This window comes from Peromyscus californicus, unplaced genomic scaffold (assembly GCF_007827085.1).
Source record: "Peromyscus californicus insignis strain IS unplaced genomic scaffold, ASM782708v3 Scaffold_4__1_contigs__length_199733344, whole genome shotgun sequence".
NCBI lineage: Eukaryota > Metazoa > Chordata > Mammalia > Rodentia > Cricetidae > Peromyscus > Peromyscus californicus.
Genome location: NW_026294562.1, coordinates 26,002,574 through 26,023,912, shown reverse-complemented (window position 1 = coordinate 26,023,912; position 21,339 = coordinate 26,002,574). Strand labels below are relative to the sequence as shown.

Below are 21,339 nucleotides of genomic sequence, written 5' to 3'. Positions count from 1 at the left end.
AGCAAAGCACACAGGCCTTAGTGCTCTATAGTAAAGTGCAGTAGCCCATCCCTGGGGAATGCTTTTCCTCAGCCCAGAGCCCACACTGCACAGCTGGCAGGCGCTGAGGCGTGCTGTGGACAGAGCAGTGCCTTTCTGCTCTATCTGGAGCTCCTCCCAGGTCTTCTGTAAAAATACTGCTCCCTGCAGTTAGTTACAGGTTCTGTATGATGTCCCTACTACTTTCAGAAGTAACATCATTTAATAAAATATTGACAGTTTTGTGGCCTTTTCCTTAAACTGTTTTCTTTGTTTAAAAATATCTTAGAGAAAAACAGATTGTGTACTTGACAGGATTTTGCTAATTTACACACTAAAGCATTCTTGAGGAATGTCATGTAAATAGGCAGTGATTAAGAACATTCGTACTTAAAAGAATTGAAAGTTTTTGGTTTTTTTTTTTTTTTTTTTTTTTTTACATTTTGAAACTACTCAAAGCATATGGTGAAAATCGTGCCTTTGGTTTTAGTTTGGTACAGTTTGGTTGGGGGTGGTCTTAGGAGACTGTTTCACCTTGCAAGCCAGGTGGGAGTCAAACTCAGATCCTAGCTCATCCTCGGAATGCTGGGATTGCACATACATGCTCCATGCCTCTGAATGCCTAAGGTTTTAGTAAAAACAAATTAGAGAGTTTAATTTGTCATTTTTTTTTCTTTAGGGTCTCATGAAGAAATTCATTCGATGTTCTACACGAGTTACTGTAGGAACTATTAAAAAATTTCTAAGTTTAAAACTAAAACTTCCAAGTTCTTATGAGGTAAGTAAAATAATATCTAACTGTGATTGTTTTGATGATTCTGATCTGTAGTAAAATTCTAGCAAAAGAAGTAAAAAGGATATATTCAAAATTTTTGTAGAAACTGGTTATTTTCATTATAATACATATAATGAATATATATTTTATTATAATATGTAATAACATAATAAAAATAATTTTTAGAATGTAATATTTATGTAACATTTTATAACATATCCCAAGCAAATCACATTAATGTATTTGTAACTAAAGGAGATATTTGTAAAACTTATATTAAATATTCCCAAAATAAGTCTCCTATCAAAATGAGTTCTTTCTTTTTTTTATAGTGTCAGCATGCTCTAAGGTGTGCACTTTTTGCATGTTTCTGTTACTGTTGTGCAGCTTTGTGCATTATAAAGTGCATTTGAGTTGCTTCCCTCATCACCACCCCTCTCATCACCCCGCCTCCGCTTGGAACTCTTCTCAGTGCACTTTACTCCTACTCCGTGCCTTTGGGTCTGTGGTCCATGGAGTGCACTAAGAGTTTCTTGCCTGAGCCTGAGTAAAAGGTTATTTACTAGAACAAGGACAACTTAGACTGGCTGCACCACCAAAGGAAATGACCCCTTCCCCAAGCAACCATTAATTGCCAGTAGTTACCCAGCGTAGGATGGGGCCTCATGGACTCCCAACTGTGATGAAATGATGCTCTACCCAGCCTTGTGCAGGTCTTATGTGGATAACTATAGCTGCAGGAAGTCTATTAGTGTAGAGACTATGTCATGTCCAGAAGAGTTCTTTTTGCTGCCCATCTCGCTGTCCTCTGACTCTGAAAGTCTTTCTGTCTCCTCTTCTGTGATATCCCTTGAACCTTGGAGGACAAAGTACAAACCTCAAATGGCAAATAGGAGATGGATCTGAAGTATGGGCAGGCTCCCTATCCTGGTGGTGAGCCAGAGCAGGGGCCAAAGTACAGGCACACTCTGTTGAGATGTGTGACCTTGCATGAGACTGTAAGTCTCTTATTAAAGGAGAGAACTGAGGTGTGATGGGATTTAAGCACAGACCTTGACAGGAAGGAGTCTATCTATCTAAGAAAGCATCTGACCTTGAACCTAATGGAAATGTCTCATGTGGCTGATGACTAGTCTGGGTTAAATTCTTTTTATTAGTTTGGTTCTGTGGTTTTAAAAAATTACAGATATGGCCGGGCGGTGGTGGCGCACGCCTTTAATCCCAGCACTCGGGAGGCAGAGGCAGGCGGATCTCTGTAAGTTCGAGGCCAGCCTGGTCTACAGCGCGAGATCCAAGAAAGGCGCAAAGCTACACAGAGAAACCCTGTCTCGAAAAAACCAAAAAAAAAAAAAAAAAAAAAAAAAAAAAAAAAAATTACAGATATGGGGCTGGAGAAATTACTCACCAGTTAAGAGCACTGACTGCTCTTCCAGAGGACCCAGGTTCAATTCCCGTCATCCACATGGTAGCTCACAATCATCTGTAATCCAGCTCCAAGTGATTTGACACCCTCACACAAACATACACGCAAGCAAAACACCAATGTACATAAAAGTAGATCATGGTAAGCATAAAAGATTAACAACTTACAGATATCATCTATAGTGAAAAGTATACAATGAAATTATTTTACTGCATTATTTTGCTGTTTTGTTTTATTCATGAAAAGTATCATGTATAGTTTTATTTCTTTAGAAGCCTATTGCTGAGTTAATTTTCTTCAGGAAGTCACTGGAACCAAGAAAACTCTTCTCCGTCTTCTGCCATGTGCTATGATTTTTCTTTTTTTAACAATTCTTTATCTTATCCCAATCAAAGAACTTGTCTTTTGCTTTCTTTAAAATACAGATTGGTCTCCCATTATTTTGCTGCCCAGCATCTAGGCCTGTGATTTAATGAAATGTCTAAAATTTCCATAACAGCAGTACTAACTGGGATAGGGAGTTTCAGTTGCTAATGACTGTGGGTACAGCCTGATTAGTAATTGCAACTTTATAACTTTGCTTAGGAATTTGTTTTACAGACAAGATAAAGAGAGGTGTCTACTTTATTCTTGTAAGAGTTAATAAAATAACTGAAAATTTTCAAGGCCATAAATCATTCAAATACCAATAATTTAGTTCATATATCTAATATAATTGGGACTATATTTTGTGTTAGGCTTCAAAGTTCAAAATTGCAGCCTTTGTCTAGATAGATTCAGATCTATGTAAAACTCATTCTCCCCATCCACACTTGAAATAAATCTTAAGCAATTTCTTTCACTAGAAACTAGAGGACTGAGACATCTCATTTATAGGGATCTATGATAAACATTCATTATATATTGTTTGTTGAATTAGTGAACCATACACAAAGTCTTGTGGCCTTTCAAAGCTTTAGGGGTGGTTTCCTGTAGCCTCAAACAAGACAGGGAGGCTTTGTAAGTACAGTTTGTTTTGACATTTCTTGCAAGGTGAGGAGAATCCACAAATACGCCAGAGAGACCAGATAGCCCTGAACACAGCTCTGTGCTGCAGTTGGAATGCCCCATCCTGGGAACTTCAGAGGATTCTGAGTGGTGGATTTAGAAAGAGCTTGCTACACTTCTACGCTCTTCTACACACTTCTACGCTCTTCTACACACTTCTACACTCTTGCTACACTCTTCTCATTCAGTAAGAGTTGTCCCAGGTTTACAGAATAAAACCTATAGGACTGCAGAAACATGAATCAAGATGGTTGGTATTGCATTTATAAACTGTATCAACTTGAGATACGGTTGTATAGCACAAGATAAATGCTGTTTAATCTGAACTATTGACATTCTGTAAGGAAGTGGTTTTAATAAAAGTATTCACTGTTCTTTTAAAACTGATACTTTTATGTTGGTATATCTAGTTGGGTCTTTTAAAATTTGAAAATGTATGCAAATGTATAAATTCAAATTTCCTTTGGACTAATATATTTTAATTATTCTTTTTCAAGTTGGATGTGCTGTGCAATGGTGAAATTATGGGGAAGGATCATACTATGGAATTCATCTATATGACACGATGGCGACTAAGAGGAGAAAATGTAAATTCTTTATATTTACCTATGTGTATATTTAGTTATATATTCTTATGTAATTTAAAGTTAACAGTATGGGTTAGGAGCTTTAGGAAATTAATTTGGGAAAGAAGAAACTGGTTCCTCTTTATTCTCTAGCACCTAAAAATTGGTTGAAGTATAAGATCAATGTCTATGTTAAATATTTTGAAGGTGAGTTTTTAAGTCCAGCAATAAATACATCCAGGATTCTGCTGACCTGAGTGCAGGGGTGGCATGTATTTTTTAAATCCTCGTGTCTACTAGAAATGTGAGTTTGAGAGTTGGGGTCAGATAGACTCTATTCTGCCCTGATAGCACTAGCAGTCAGAAAGGGGAATTGTTGGGGTTGTGATAATTGTGCCTTGGGTCCTAGTGATGAGGGAGAAATGTTCACAGGAGAAAACCTAAGATCAGCTCCTCCTCCCCTCAAAATTTTTTTGTGTGTTTTAAGTATTTTTGCTTAGGTTAACTCTTTGAGTCCACCTAAGCCAGGAATGTTAGGGAAACGTGAGGCCCTCTGTGTACTGTATTACAAGCCCGTCTGGGAATAAGGAACACCATTGTAATGTTACCAGAGATTTCCCTCATGACCTGAATACATAACTATACCTAAGATTGATTAGAAAGTGCAGTAATTAACACCCAAACTTACCCATGGAACATTAAGAGTGTGATGTTTATAATGCAGTGTGTCATGCATTAAATATTATAATGTTTCTACCAGGATTTATTACATTGTATTATGAAAATGTTAATTATGAAATACAGCACAAAGTTTAGTTATTACCTCACACAGTATAATATTTACAAATAATGATGGTTGCTGTGTTTCAGTAGTTCAGAGGTGTACTGACATCACATTAAAGTAACATCTGTTGAACTGTTAGAAAAACCTCAAAAGATCCTTGTACTATATAGTGGTTCAGATATTTGTCTACTTTTTCAGAAGAAAATGTGATGATACAATAATATTGAAGCACCTAAATTCCTAAATCTGGATTTTTGTTGTTTTCCTATCTGGTTTCACATGGATAAAAATCTTCTCTGTGAAGTTCAGTGCTCTAGTCACTGACAAAAATATCTCCGGACCAGGAAAGAAAACTTACATTCTAGTGTCAGTCACTTGCTAGCTGTGTGTACTTGAAGAACTCATCAGACTGCTTTAGTAGGTTTCATCTTTTTAATACAATTGTATTGCATAAATAAAAACTGCCTTGTTTACGGGCTTTAAAGGTTGCATGTACATTGTTTTCCTGTGTTCCTTAAGCCTGAAATGTTTGAGGTGCCAGGTGCACACTGCAGAGGGTCAGTCTGCACAGTTAGAAGCAGGTACTCTAATTCTACAGTAATAGTGCTGTAGGAAATGTCACTTTGTCTGTCTTTGCTCGTTCAGTGGGCCTTTCAGCATGTGAGTGCTGGAACTCATCACTGTGAATAGACTGGCCTCCAGTTTAAAGGTTACCTCTCCTAGGGCTCACCTGTCTGTCACAAGTACTCTCCTGAAAGTTGTCCATGGTGTCCATTTGTATGTGTCTGGGTGGGGGAGTATTTTTTGAAGGAAGATTTTACCATTTAACCCAAGCTGGCCTGGAGCACACTGTAGCAAAGACTGGCCTCAGACTAATATTCTCCTGCCTCTGCCTCATTAGAAACATGGGCCATCAAGCTCAGCATTGCCAGTTATTTTAATATCAAAGCATGAAAGGGTTAACTCGTAAGCTTTTTACTGATAGATTGCCAACTAAATCAGTCTTTATGTAATTATATTTCTGGTCACACATTTCTGAGGTTTCAGGTTTTTAGATGAGATACACTTTTATCAAAGTTTTTTTAAATTGGTCCTGGAGAGATGGCTTGTTCTTTAACCCTGGTTTTGCTAGTGTCTGTAGTTTTGAGATTGGTCACCCCATCCATACTGGCAGGAGGCTAGGATGTCTGCCAGTTCAGTACTGCTCCTGGCATTGCTAACTAGCATGGCCCTGGGCGGGATCAGCTTGTTCCTGTGCTGATAGCTACTGTTATGTTCTCTTACTTGCTTCTAGTGTTTTGTTAAAACATTCTAGTCCACTTAAAATTGATTCATTTACACATAGCAAGGTTAAGAATCTAGTTTATTCTGAAGATTTTTTTAACCAGAAATACAGTTTATTGAACACTCCAAACTGCTCCTCATTGTTTGAAGATGATGCACATGCATGTGTATACACACATGTCTGTGCATGTTCAGGACATTGTTTTTTAAACAGATACTATTCTGAACTAGCACTGTGCTTAACGCAGCTTTTATAAAACTCTTGTCTAAAACCTTTCAATTGCCCATTTTCTTTGAAGTCATAACATGTCTTATATAGGTCAATAGTTGTGCTTGCTAGATTGCTGTGTGTGTGTGTGTGTGTGTGTGTGTGTGTGTGTGTGTGTGTGTGTGTATTTGTACCTATTGAGACAGAAACTCGATTTTAAAAATCACATTACACTGTTTTACCTGTTCCCTGAGATGAGCTTTTGAATGGGTCTCTGATTGGCACTGGACTGTATTCTGGGTTACTTTAGCCGTCTCTGGCGTCTTTGCAGTTTTTCGTTCTTGTCAGTGTTATGGGATGTCTGCTTGTAATTCTACTCAGCCTGTGACTCCGTGTGTAGCTTCCACTCCTATCACACTGGAGTCCTGAGTCTCCACCTGAGTCCTTGGCCTCAGGAAAGGGTTCTGAATATTCATGTCCACCTCCCTCATCCTGTCTGTCCTCCCAGAACCAGTCTCAGGGAAGCGAGTTTCCTTTCCAGTTCTGCAGTAACCATCACAAGCATCCCTCTGCACCATCCAGCTCCTGTGGTAGTGCTTCCCTTCTTCCCAGCTTAGGTCCCCTTCAAGCTGAGTCCCTCATGACCATAGGTGGCCTCTACCCCTTCTTAGACCTTGTCTCCATCATGATAAATTATTTTTAAATAGCTTTATCCTTACAAATTAAAACAAACACTTGGTCAAATAGCTGCTATCAATTCTATAACAGTATTTTTGCTTGATGATTGTTGCGCTGAATGTTGATCTGTTGATGACTAGTAGGAAAAATACACTTTAACAGTAGGTGCAAATACAAGTGCTCTGGGCATGATGACAAAGTACAGTTCTACTCAGTAGGCTTGGGGCTGGCCTGAGACTCATTTCTAGAGAGCTCTACTCATGTGAGAACACCTCTGATCCTTACAGCGAGGTTTGGGAAACATGATCTGTGGCTAGGTTTCTTCTGTGGCTCTACAAGTTGAAGGTATGGAGATATGAGATTCATGTTTCAGTCAGGGGTTACTCAGTCATCTGATGTTACCATCACTCTAGTGTTTCTCTTCATAATGCCAATGCCAGTGGTCATCAGTTTTCCAAGACATATGGAATCATACATATTGCTAGCAACTTTATTCTCATTGGAGATGTCTTATGGAAAGCCATTACATTTTGAAGTTTTTTTTTTTTTTTAATATATTGGTACAATTCAGTTGGTGTGACTATTATAATTTAACTATTTTGGTGGGCATTGGGGTTTTGTTTCATTTTTTTTAACATTACAAGTAGTGCTGTATAAAGTCCAAGGCATGTACCCATTGCCTGTGTTGCTAAGTTTACAATGGACTAAGTTTTACATTGTGAGAGGTTGTCTATTGTCCTCAAAAAAGTTTCACAAGTTATAGTCATACCAGTAATATACAAGAGGACCTGTTTTCCGACTTCTTGACGACACTCATATTAGCAATATAGCATCTTTGCAAGTAAGTGTTCATATTCATTGCCCTTTTAATCACGAGTATGTCTTCTTGTTGACTTCTAGGAACTGCTTGTGTGTTCTGAACACTTAACCTCTTGCTATATATGTTGTAGCTTTTTTTTTCCCCAGCGTGTCCTGCCTCCCAGTTTTTCCTCAGTTTTGGGGATCCTTGTAACAGTGCCTGTGTAGGAAAATTTAGCAAGAACCTGTGTAGGAAAACTTAGCAAGAATTAATATTATATGCTAAAGTACTTAGCAGAATGCCTAATCTAATAAATGTAGAAAAGTAACAGTGTCTCTGTTAAACTGCGCTGTGATCTCATCCACTCTTCCTCCACTCCGTGAGAGCTCCTGTCATCATCTGTCTGTTCCCTTTCAGCATTCCTCAGGGACCCGTGTTCTTCCTGCTCACTCTCTTGTGGGTTGGTTGCGTTCCCTCAGTGTAGCGCCTTTTCCCAGATGCTCCTGTAGCTTCCACCTCTTCCTGCAGCCTCAGCCACTCCAGCAACCATGCCCGTCTCTCATTGCTTCATTTGCAATCTGGCAGTTTTAGGAGAAAAAAAAACCACACACACACACACATCTGTTTTAACCAATTCCAAAGAGATTAATAGGAAAAAATAAAGAACTCTAACTCTAATCTCACTGAGTGATTTTTACAGCTTGCACAGTCAGACGGACTGTGGTAGGTTAGAGCTGGCGGACCTATCCGAGTCAGTAAGGACCGAAGTGGCAGGCTGTCCTTAGAGCATGATGAGGAACTCTGTGCATAAGAAAGGACCAACTTCCAGAGAAAATCTGGTGAAATGTATCATCTTCCAAAGTAGAGCCTTAAAAAGTCTACTTTGGGAAGTTAAATTTTTCCTGATTAATTCTAACTTGTATTTTTCTGTGTTTAATTCTCAGCTATTTATATATTTATTTTTTCCATTTGGAAGAGTATACGATGTTAAGTACGTGCATAACTTAAAAGTATAAGTTGTATAATGATTAAGACTGTGAACAGAGTGTCCGACTGACTCGGAGCTCATCCGTGCTATTAAAACAGGCGTGGGATCAAGACTGTGACCTGAGCAATATGAAAGGAAAAGGGCAATGGATCAGCCCCTCACAGACTGAATGAAGTTCCATGTCCTCTCAGAGTTCTGATAGTGTTACTCTCAGAGTAGCTGAAGAGGAGGTGTAGGAGAGATTGACCTCAGGAGCAGGTGGGAAAAAGATGGTCCCCACTCTGTACTAAAAGGAGAAAGTGGTGGTACCCTCTGTACTAGGAGATGAGGATTTCCCAGAAACTAGCATTTGGAAATGAGATAAAAAGGGTAGGATACCATATTGGTAAGTTTAGAATATTAAAAACAAACAAAAACCTTCATAGATAAATGATAAAATTAACACTAAAATTTACCAACCACCAGGTTATTAAATATTTCCCCTCCCCCCCCCCAAAAAAAGCCACACCATTCCTCAGTGTTTATTTAAATTTCTCATGTTGGCGCTTATGTTTGACGTTAAACTACTTTAAATAACACGTTTTAAATATGTCCCGTTGTGGATGCCTCTTATCTGATGAGTTCATCTCCTCCGCAGTTTCGCTGTCTGAACTGCTCAGCCTCGCAAGTCTGCTCTCAGGATGGCACTTGGTATCAGGTAAGAGGCACTCATGACGGTACATAGGACCATCACAGTGCCCTGTGCTTACCACTCCCATCCCAAACTCAAGTTCTCAAGACATGTCACTTTGTAAAACCAATTTTTAAAGTCTTTTCAAACTTAAATAACAAGTTTCCCATTATTGTAGTTCTCCCGAGTTAACCATTTTACTGAACTAAAAATGAAAGTATGTATAACAACCATTATTTATGAATCAAGAATTTTTAATAATTATTTCAGCCCTTGAGAAATCTCTAATCCGTCCTGTATTGAGATGAAATGTCAAATTGAGTGACTTTAAATAGAGCTAGGGCTAATTCTAATTGTGATCAGGCTGCTGGGCCCAGCCCTAACGTCTGCCCCGGGTTACCACAGAGGAATGAGTATGAGATCATGTAGTAACACACAAGGACCTTAAACTTGTGTCTAAGAAAAACTTTTCTAATAAAAACAAATTTTAGAAATTTGGAAAACGAACTGGAGAGATGGCTCAATGGTTAAAAAACGGGAACCAGTTTTGATTCCCAGAACCCACATCAGGTGGCTCATAACTACCTATAACTCCAGGTCTAGGGCATCTGAGACCTCTAAGCTCCATAGACACCCTCACTAATAATGCACATGCCCACATACATACATATGTTTAAAAATAAATATTTTTAAATGAAAAACAGAAGAGTCTGTGTGCACTATAGTAAGGCACAAATACTGTATTACTAAGTGCAGAGATAACATGCCCAGTCTTAATCTCATGGATGAGTTGTAGTGTTTCTTTAAAATAATCCATTGCCCTTTCCCCAGTAATTAAAAGTCATCAGTCTAGTTCCTAGTAGTCAGTAACTAGTAAACTTCAGTGTTGCAGTTCTGAGGTTGAGACAAATTAGTTTACATTGGGTCTTAAAAGAATACTTGAAAAATCCCTAAGCAGAAATTTTAATGAGCAGCATATCTATGATTTCTTTTTTTTTTTTCCCCCGAGACAGGGTTTCTCTGTGTAGTTTTGCGCCTTTCCTGGAACTCACTTGGTAGTCCAGGCTGGCCTCGAACTCACAGAGATCAGCCTGGCTCTGCCTCTGGAGTGCTGGGATTAAAGGTGTGTGCCACCACCACCTGGCATAAATCCTAGTTTTTTTTAGAAATGGAGTAACCTAACATACCATCTAGACAGGCAGAGAGAAAACCACCCAGGAAGGAAGCTGTGAGGGAGAGGGCTGAGTGAACAGTTGAGTTGATGTAGTGAAATGTGTAAAATCCAAACGGCAGGGCTGATAGATCATAGTGATAACCTTGTCTGTAGCTGTAACCTATGATCCATAGGCTTCCACTTTTTGTCTTCATGTTGATAGCTGTGTCCTGAGAGATGAAGTTGCTCTTTAGCTCTGATACTAACTGTTGAAGAACATTGAAATAAGACAAATCTGCGCCCACGCACTCACTTCCTTTTCTTTATTCAACACTTCATTGTGGATAACAATCTTGTAAGAAAATTAAATTTTACATTTAAATTTTTCCAAAATCATTTCCTAAAGGGAGCATCAAATGCCGGCAAACTTGACAGAGAATTCAGTTAGAAAATTAGTACCAAGGGGCTGGAGAGGTGGTACAGGCATTAGGAGTGCATGTTGGTCTTACAGAGGACCAGAGTTCTCTTCCTAGCAACCACATCAGGTGGCTCCAGGGAATGGACCCCCTCTCTGGACAATTTGGGCACCTGTACTCACACATGCGCAGACCCATACATATGCATAGTTTAAAAAATAAAAAAAATCTTTTTAAAAACTAGAACCAAGTCTCACTTTGAATACAAATGCAGAGATATTAAATAGCATACTAAATAATGTACTAAAATATCCTAAGAGGATAAAGTCAAGACCTGGTAGAATTTTTATCAGAAATTCAAGAATATCTTAATATTAGAGAGAGACAGACAGAAAACAAACTAGTATTTTTTTTTGAGTACTCCAAAATAAAAATCACTAAGTGCTGAAAAGACATTTGATAAAATCCAGTGTTAGTGCTCATTTTTTTCTACTAGCTGGTTAGTTTGAAGTTTGAAAATTGAAAACTGAAGTAACTATTTCAAAGACATTCTTTACCTAGATTGACCAGTTAATATTTCACGTTTTCTGTCTCCTCTTCTCCTTGTATGCATCTTAGCTTGGTTTTTTTTTTTTAATAAAACTGTTAAAAAATAAGTCAAATATAAGGTCAGGTGATCACAAAATTTTTTAGTCAAAAGATTTCCTCAAACAAAGACCTACTCTTGCATATTCAGAATTCTGTTTCACACACAAAGACTTTAAATGTCATCATAGATGTCAGACTCTGCGCGAAGTTAAATTATGAAGTTAAATGTGACTCTGCATACTTTTACAAGATTTATTTAATCGAGCAAAGTTAGTTAAACTAATGTTAATCAGGAAATGGGTGTTTCCAATCAGTCACATTTTCAGGTAAGTAATGAATGGGACATGATCACTAGCACCTGTGTGCAACAGTGCATTATAAAGCTAAGAGCTCACATCAGGTGCTGACCTCCACATGCATGAGGAGAGAATTGCTCCAGAGTAAGTTCTGGTCCGGAGCCTGAGCGCAGTGGTCCGGAGCACAGTGGCTCCAAAGGTGGAGGCAGAAAGAAAGGCTCTTTAACAAATGCTTTTGAGCTATTTAAGTATGCCTGAGGTATTCTTCTAGCCCTGGGCTATAGAAGAAAACATTAAACAACTTTTCTCTCATAGAACATAGAGGCAAAAAACAAAAACCGGAAAGTTTAGTGTCCAGGGGAAACTTTAAGTATCTACTTAATGTACTTTAGAGGGGTGGGTAGGTGTCTTAGTTGGTAACCTGCTTGTTTTGCAGGCATGAGGACCTTTATTCAATCCCAGAACCCTTATAAAACTGGGCAGGTGTACAGAGTACTCTGGAGGCAAAGGCAGGTGGATTCTTGTGACTCACTAGCCAGCAAGCCTTACCTAATTGGCTAGCTCCAGGAGAATGAGAGTCCCTGTCTCAAACAATAAGGTGGCCAGTCCCGAGGAACCATACCCATGACTACTTTTAGCCTCCACAAATGTACATACACACACACACAGAGATGCATATATACAACTATATGAGCACACACACACCGAGAGAGAGAGAGAGAGAGAGAGAGAGAGAGAGAAATATATTTTGTACAGTAAGATAACCAAAGAAGAAGTTCTTTGGTGTGGTCGGTTTGGATCATAAGGAAGACATAACCACATGAATATATAATAGAGAACACAAAGCCGAGGGAACACAACACAATGGCCTTGAAAAACAGGTATCTCACCACTCAGGATCTGCAGGGAAGCCAGTGGCACTGGATCGACAGTACACGGGGTAGTTGGAAATGATACATTCAAAGACACAGTGTTGGAGGTTGGATGCAGATCTCCTAGGACTCTTCATGAATTGCAGTAAGACTGCAGCAAGACCCTTCAACATAAAACCTCATTATATGACTCCTGATGGGTCAAAACAGTAACTGTTCAAAATGATAATAGAAAAGGTGAAGAAGAAAATACAGTTGGGAAAATGATTTTATAGCAGAGACAATCTTTCACACTGTACCTTTGAAAATTAAAGGGGACAAATAGTGATGTAACTATTAATATTGAAAAGTACAAGGCAGAAATCTCAAATTTTTGCAGTATCTGACAGGAAATGGTTTAATGCCATTAAATATAACAACTATACATCTGTATGAAAAAGCTTAACTTTCAATAATTGGACAAGCTATAAAAGGAAATATAGTTGACAAATAAAATATACATGTAATTAACTTTTTAGAAGTCAAGTAATAAAGTAAAAATAATATATTTTATGTTTATTAAATTGCCAAGTTAAGAGGGGGAGGAATATGTCAAGAGTTTGCACATTTCAGTAAAATTATTGAACTTCATGTGTCCACAGAACAAACACAAGTTTTGGGGGAGTGGGGAGAGAAAAAAAAAGAATCTCAGCCCCAGACAGAAAATCTCAGCCGTTGGCAATCACGCCATTTTACTTCTATGTCTGTTGCTCACCTTCAGTAGAATTGTTGCTGGACTTTTATCTGTAATGAATGTAATCTAAAATGGGTAGTTTAATGCAGAAGTATGCAGATTCTTCAATCAGGAATAGAAAGCAAAGTTCGAAGACTGTAATAAAGGGTAAGCTGGGGGTTGGAGGGAAGTAGAATGGGGCTTAGTAAAGTCAGATAAGGTGGCCGTGTCAATGACCTCAGAAATCTGACTGGGCTTCAGAAATAGAGAACTTTGTGCTCAACTAACCTAGTTCTAAGCTGGTTCTGGAAAACCAGAGTAAAACTTAAGATGAGTCCAAGTAAACAAAATTAAAAAGCAGAATAAGGCTAAGACCATTGGAACCTCGCAAGTCAGAGACTCCTATGCTAGCCCATGAGATCGGAAGCAGCAGCTGCTTGATTCCTCAGCTGAGAACAAGGCCTCTGGCATCTTTCCCACTCTCCTGCCCTAACTGCAAGTTAGTACATAGCAGCATCCAGTCTCTCTGTGTGCAGCATGCGTGGAAGTGCTGAGAGGGCGTCTCGGGGTTGTAGACTCTCAGTCTGCCTTCTTCCTGTAGTAAAGAACACAGGGTTCTCTGTACTGAAGGCTTTGCACCCACCTACCCTGAGATAGCACAACACTGGCCAGTGGCCTTCTCAGCCTTTTCTGGATTCCGTGATAGTTAGCTCATTGGATCTCACTTCAAAAGTGGAAACCTGCAAAGTTTAGAACAGGAAAATCAGTGACTCTCCAAACTGCTTTCTGATGATTTGTTTCTCTGTGGTAGTGAAGGTGAAGCAGACAGAGAGGGAATATGGCCCCTGCCTCCATCTGCAGGAGGCTCCTTCCTCCCTCGGACTGTGTGGTCATGCTGTAGCTGTGAACACTGAATCATATTGAAAGGAGATGGTCACCAATCCGTGTAACAGGAACCTGTTTTCAATACTTCTAAAGACCATTTTAAAATAAAGAAAATACTGAAGGAAAGAGTATCAAATGAATGAGCAATATTGTAGAAATTCCAGTTTCACCCGTTTGCAGAATAGGGTCTCTTACTCTGGAGTAGTTCAGTGGGTTCTCACCAGCAGCAGCAGCTCTGGAGAATCCAGGACTCAAATACTTAGCCCACAGAGTTGCTGGTGGGATGCAGCTTGTAGTCCTCTGCAGGCACTCTCTAGGAAGGGAGGAGAGGGAAAGGAGGAAGGGAGGGAGAGGTACTGATAGTAACTTGAATCTTAATTGACAACTTAAATTTTAACTTTTGTCATCACTATTACTAGGAAATATAAACTATAATCCCCAATTCTCCAAAGCTTTTCTGGTGAACTTGTTTTTATATAAACACCGTCTTACTCATACTTTTCTTTTTTTGTAGTCGTACCCTATGGTATTGCAGTATCGACCAAGAATTGACTTTGGGTAGGCCGGGCCCAGACTGCACTGAATGAACCTGCACTGTTTGTTTACTCGTCGGCAGATTGCACAGTGAGCGGTGTGTGGACTTGAGCGACACGACCTGATTTTCAGCATGCACATAAGGCCATTGTCTGTCTCGACAGTGTCAGTTTCCTTCATGTTGTTTCTACTAGGAGCAATCCAAGTGCCCTTCTGCTACTGACCATCTGCATAAGATATTCGTCTCGTCTCACAGTGTGCAAAGCACGGCTGAAATCAGCCAGGAGTACAGCCGTGACTCTGCTTTTCAATGTTTTGCTTGCCTGTTGCAAGATTGTTCTAATGTTAATTACACTAGTAAAATGGCTCAATCCTTGTGGTGTTGCAGTTTTCACATACTTAATACTTTTATTCTTGTTAAAATAGAGTACTGTACAAGAACTAGTATAATTATATCTTGAAATTATTTTGTATAAAAATATATTTAGAAAAGTGGTTTCTGAGCCACTGTCCTATTCTTGGTAAACTTTTATGTAAAAAAGAATAAACAGCCAAAAAAAAAAAAAAAAAACCAAAATGCCAGCTCATTCTTGAGTGTGCAAGTCCTTTTGTGAAGAATTCCAGTTATCTTTTGACCAGAGCACATTACAATTGGAGCTATCCTGAATGTCTGGGTAGTCTCTACCATTGCACAGGAAGGCGTGTTAGCCCTTCACATTGAAAACGTATGTGACTTGGACAACTGAAGTTCATAATGTTGGCAGCTGATCATATTGATGTCTAATAAAATTAATGTGTGAGTATGTTAATGTTTGTTACTGTCTTAGGGCAAGTGGGTGTTGCTTTACAAAACTCCATTTGTTGTCTAGCCCGTGGTGTGTGTGTGTGTGCATTATGGCATTGTTGATGCCGTTTTGTGAAAGCATTGTTTCTTTTAAGTTGGCCTTAGGCATGTGTTGTGGCATGCAGAGGGTTATGTATAATGGTTTTAAATACTAGGATTTTAGATTATGTTCGCTCATTTATGGATTTCCAAAATCTCAAGTTACTGATCCAGATTGTTAGCTGCATATCACATTTCCAAACCATACCCACAAAATAAATGCTATATAATAGATGAATATTCTAACCAAAATTGGTGGTTTCAGGATATTTTATTTTAGATACTGTAGTAAACAGGAAGTGGGATTGTTTTAACTGTGAGTTCATTAAAGGTGAGTGTAGTAGAAGTCAGAACTATGATGATGTCCTTGATAATGACAGTTTGGTTAAGTCTTCCACACATATGAAATTAGCCTGCAAGTCAGGGTCCTCTGTTATCTTACTACATGAAAAACATTTTAGATCTTGTCAAATCCATAGTTGAAAAGAAAACTGTGAAACATGTCTGTTGGTTGCTTTGAAACAAGTTAACTTCTGACAGGTGGGGGAAAATAGGAAAAATGACTTTTCAGAAATCTGATAAGAGCACCGTGTGTTCCACACATCGTTTTTTAGACTGTGAACACGGGTGCTCTACATTTCCCAGTAAAATACTTCACAAGCTGATGCTTTCTGAATTTCAGAGTGCTTCGTAGAAATAAAACATCGTACAGCTCTAAGAAATATACAAAGTGAAGCTCAATCTTGGAGTATTTCATAATTTTAAAAGGCTGAATGTTTATGGTTTTTCCTTACATCTTTTTTCAAGTCAAAAGCTGCATTAGAAGGCCATAGCAACTCTTTAACTTCAGGTTGTTATAGATTGGCTGTTTCTGGAAGAACTCACGAGCAGGATTTAAAAGATAGTTGATTTACTCTAAAGTTTAGACCATTATGCTTGACCAAAAAACTGAATCTATTATCTAACTACAGAAATTATTTTGATGTTTTGTAAAACCTAGTTCCTAGTTATCTCTAAGAAAATTTTAAAGATACTACAGTTTGTCACATTTAGATAAGTGTATTTTAAATATGAAGGTTAATTTTAATTAACTTAGTCAAAATCAATTTTGAAAACCAAACACTAAGACTTGGCTATTTCGCTCCTCATCAAGACGTAAGGCCATAGGTGAATTTTATATACAAGGTCTCTTTAAATTTTGCTTGTTGCCTGATCACATGTTATGACTATTTTCCAAGGATACATAGGAAATAGTTATGAAAGAAAGCAGCTTTATGAAAAGTTCCTTTATTTAACATTATGCATTGACACTTTCACTGAGATGTAATAGACTGTGTGCCAAAACATACCATTAAGGATGGCTGATGTCACATGGGACCATGAGTAATGTGGTGGTGCTAGTGGAATCAGGCTTTTTCAGTTAGCCTCCTCTGGTATATCAGCCAAGTGTAGACCACTTTCTTGTCTGGTGTGACATGCACCAAATTCCCAGTTAGTTGCCCTTGTAAGGAACCCAGTGTAGGAAACATGAGCAGGCACTGTTTGTGGCCGACTTTGCATGTACAGGGTTGCTTAACTAAACTCTGTAGAATAGCCCTGAATCCATACACTCAAGAGTAAAGGAACGTTAGTCTTCAATCTGTTGTCCCTTAAGCAATAAACTAAAGAACTCTACTCCAGAAAAGATTTTGTTACCTGTTTTACCTGCCTTAAAAATCAGCCCTAAAGAAAGGGGCCAAGGAATCTTGAACATAAAGAATGCCTGTGGTCTGTAAGAATCACTTCAAATTGCAGTGATCACGTAAGTTAATAGAGAAAGAAAATGTCCTTTTCTCAGGCCTAAAAATTAAACTAAAAGGTTCGTTGATGAGATTATATGAAGTCTGAGGTTTGGGTAACTAGAGTAATGTTAACTGTTAAGCTTTACTGACTATGTAAAAGAAAGTGCCTCGTTGCTAAAGTGCGTTTCTGTTTTAGGTTACCTGCATAAGTCTCCAGTTATCTGTACCTGTCTCATAAATGGCTTCATATCTAAGTGGGTACTTAAAAGCTAAAGTCTTTTTCAAAGAGTTTTGTATCACCAAAGACATTTTATTGTTAATAACCATGTTGGAGACAGTTTGGGCAGTTCAGAAGATGGAAACTAGTAGATGACCTGACGGTAAATAGTAGTAACCTTGATTGCTTACTAAACATTGCCAATGAAGGCACTGCAGTTCAAGTTCTTGGTAGGATGAGTCAAATGCCTCTTTTGCTACAGTCAGCGTATTTCCCTTCAAATACGTTCTTTTTTTTTTTTCAGCTCCATGTGGTAGACCTTAGAAAATCCTCAAATATGAGAAAGAAAACAAATATCCTCCCCAATGAAAAGTGGGAGAAAAGGGAACCTAGAAAATTGAGATTTTAAATTTTAAGAAGCCTTTTATTCCATAGAGGTGGTATGAAGGAGAGTATGCCTGTTTTGCTCCTGGGTTCTTAGTAAAATGTGCAGTTTTGTTGAAGACAGGCTTTAGTAGAAGTGCTGACAGGCCTGCCTCTGTAGAGCACAGAACATTCTACTGGATTAACAGAAGTGCTTTTGCTATTTTTAAAAGCAAAATTCCATAAGGGCCTGTGATAGTTTTTTATTTAAAAGTGACTCTCTTTCTCAGCAGCCACTTTATTGTTATTAAACTTAGCCCTGTGGCCAAATATTGACAGTGGAGCACTGAAAACTGTCCCAGTATGCCATTCTTTCTCTGGGGTTGATGGTCTGCTCTGGACCACCGCTAAGGTAAACTCTACCTGAGGTAGACCATCTGCAGAGTGGATGAAACAGCCCCACAGTCCTGTGTTGCCTGGTCTGCAAGCACTGTGCAACTGAGCTATATCCCTCATCCATTCCTCTGATTGGATTAGGAGTTCTCTAGAAATCTACCCTTTATATCAATAAAAAAGTCAGTATGAATTTGCCAAATCTTTTCTAGATTAGAATCATAAAAACTTGAAGTGCTGTTACGGTTGTTTTCAGTATGTAAATCCTCTGAAGAGCAATAAGGGACATGGCATGTCTGCTAGGTCTACTGCTTCAGGAGTTGTTGAACAGTGTCAGGGTCACTAAAGACTCAGAAGCCCTCAGAGCACAGGGTCACCACTTGTTTGGATTTACTTGATGGACTTTGCTCAGTGTCTTCTGATTGAAAACAGGAGATTAAGGTACAATACAATGCCAGTAGACAGTAGGGCTTTCGTTGTGTTAAGCCGTGGTGTTTCTCGGGTCATTTGAAAGTCTTTCTCTTCCTAGAATATGATTTTCACAAAGAGCAAGTTTACATCATCATGTTTTCTAGTAGAATTAAAATGTTTGGGCACTATTTCAGAAAATGATAAAAATTAAACGTTTCAAAAGAATTGCTTTAAATTTTCATGCAGATGTGTCTAACCTCATCTACTTTTCCATGATTCAAAATGGCGGCTTCCCAGAAATGTGTTTTCATCTTAATTGTCTTTGAATCTAGAATCAGATGTAACAGATGTGTTAAATACTAGGCCTAGTTTTCTTTGGTCTTGTAGCACAAATGAAGACTAACCATTCTGAGGGCATCTCTACACAGTCTGGTGTATTGACATGGGACCAGGAGCAGCTCTTTCTACATATGTGTCTGTTTGGAGGTCACCCTGGCACTGTTGAAGGCCGATTTTCTTTTGCAGTCTTTTTCAGAATGGGGTGGGGGCCTAAGTGTCCTTATGAAGCTGTGGTCCAGGACAAGAGCGTGGGGTGGGGGGTATGTGTTCCTTCACTTTCCTGTGTCTGGTAACTCAACAGCAATCATTTCTTAGAATAGCCCTCACAGTAAATCTAGCACAATATATTGTAAAGTTATGTTGCTAATTTTATTTTGAAATACAAAATATTTTAAGCTTTTTGTCAAAAGTGATAACATCTTAATACAAATAAAAACCTTTTTGTGGTTGTAAGATTTAGCTTATGAATCATTCAAATTGAAGTGAAAGAATTACCAGGTCATTGTTAATGACTTAGTCTATTAAGAATCTATGTATTTTTGTAAAGGAAAAGCACTTGTAGATATTTAATCAGTACAAGGTCTATGTCTGTTTTGCAGAAAGAAAATGCTGCTTAGAGATTCTCTTTAAATATTTTTTATTTTTGTGCTCATGTATTTTCTGTTGATCTATGGAATGTTCTGTATAAAACTGTATGACTGTACTGGTGAGCTGGATACATTTTTTTTAATTCTGGTCTTAGCCATGTATATTTGACCATGTTGAAAATAGTATCTTTGTTATTAAATTTTTGATTGCATATTTATTGTTTGCCTGTTTAGTGTTACTTGGTATAGACTGCTACCTCTGTTGAAAATGTTCCTTTAAGTAGTTTCCATAGCAAATTTTATTGATATTCATTGAGTATTTGAGATTATAAATAAGAGTGTTAAGGAGCTGTTCTAAAGATGTGTGTGCCCCTTAACTAATACTTCAGGTATCTCCATACACATACCAGATTTTCCAAACCCAGGGAGTCTTTAGAAAAAGTAATTATAGATCAAAGAGTCTCAAGAGATTTGAAAGACTGTTTTCCTCCACCAGTTAGAGAACTTGGCTTTGAGCATTCCTGGGCTAGTTTCTTGGATGGATGGAGGGAGGGAGGGAGAGAGGGAGGGAGGGAGGGATGGAGGGATGGATGATTTTTTTTAAGGTCTTAAAAGCAATGCTTAATGGCCTAAGTGTAGTAATGGCTGATGACACAAATCTTGACTTGTATTTGGAGATTATACCTAATTTTAAGCTTTCTATGTCTGGTGACAATGCAAGATTTATAAAAAGTTGATAAGGATGACAAAAATAACAATAGACATTAAGATACTTCAGGTGTGCCTAGTGTCACCCTTAAGTCTCTTATGTATATTAGCTCATTTAGTTCTGATAGCAGCCCTCTAAGCTAAGTTCTGTTAGTGGGAAAGAAACTCAGGCACCTGCGACTTGTGCTCGCTTGTCGGAGTTCACCAAGCCCGAGGATTCAGACCTATGCTGTCTGGCTCCAGTCTGGTCAACCTTTAGCTGGGTCTCATTGCACCCTACATGGCACTTGCTTCAGAGATTCTAGTTGGGCTAAGGAAGACCTCTAAGTCAGGAAGGTGGGAAGGCCCTTCCCCGTGCTCCACTGATCAGTGAATCATGACGGTAGCAGGACAGCCCGGGCCCTCAATAAGGTGGGATGCAGCTGGATCTGACCTGCCTCGTGTCTCCACTTTCACCATGGATGCTCAGAACGGGAAAGAGCAAGAAGAATCCTGCATAGGGAGTCCAGGGACTATGACACACTTCACCCTCCTTGCATGTCATTGACCAGAAGCTGGGAGGACAACTAGAGGACCTGGTCAAGCCATGCCCCAAACAGGAAAACACATTTAGCATAACCTGCTAATCACTTTCTGCACTTGCATTTGAGAAAGGAGGTCACAGTTTGCCTGGGACTGCAAAGTGTTTTTGTCAGCACAGGCTTGGCTATTCTCTCTAATGTAGAAGGATATGGAGGGTCTTGTGCCCAGGCTGGACCTGAGTTGTTCAGCTTTATACATATCTGGGAATTTACAGGTGCTGTTTCCTAGAAGTCAAGACAAAGAGTCCTTAGCAATCCAACTCCTGCCGTAGAGCTTGGTGCCAGGATTGCTGTCCTAGAGATAATATGAGCAATCATGCCCAACAAGGCTAAGTAGGCTGTAACACAACAAAAGGAACTATCCCGTCCTTTCAAACTAC

General features: G+C 38.8%; 1 protein-coding gene across 5 annotated transcripts in view; it reads left to right on the top strand.

Annotated features, from left to right (window-relative positions):
- The window catches only part of Pcgf5 (polycomb group ring finger 5), a 122,679-nt gene extending 102,791 nt beyond the window's left edge, over positions 1-19,888 (top strand). For 4 of the 5 annotated variants that reach the window (XM_052714284.1, XM_052714283.1, XM_052714281.1 and 1 more), the window contains exons 7-10: positions 698-796; positions 3,761-3,850; positions 9,208-9,267; positions 14,677-19,888. In XM_052714284.1, the coding sequence (XP_052570244.1) occupies positions 698-796; positions 3,761-3,850; positions 9,208-9,267; positions 14,677-14,724 (297 nt within the window). In that variant the 3' untranslated portion in view covers positions 14,725-19,888. The remainder of the gene's footprint in view (positions 1-697; positions 797-3,760; positions 3,851-9,207; positions 9,268-14,676) is intronic. The other variant, XM_052714286.1, reaches the window with a different exon arrangement.
- Positions 19,889-21,339: the final 1,451 nt, after the last annotated feature.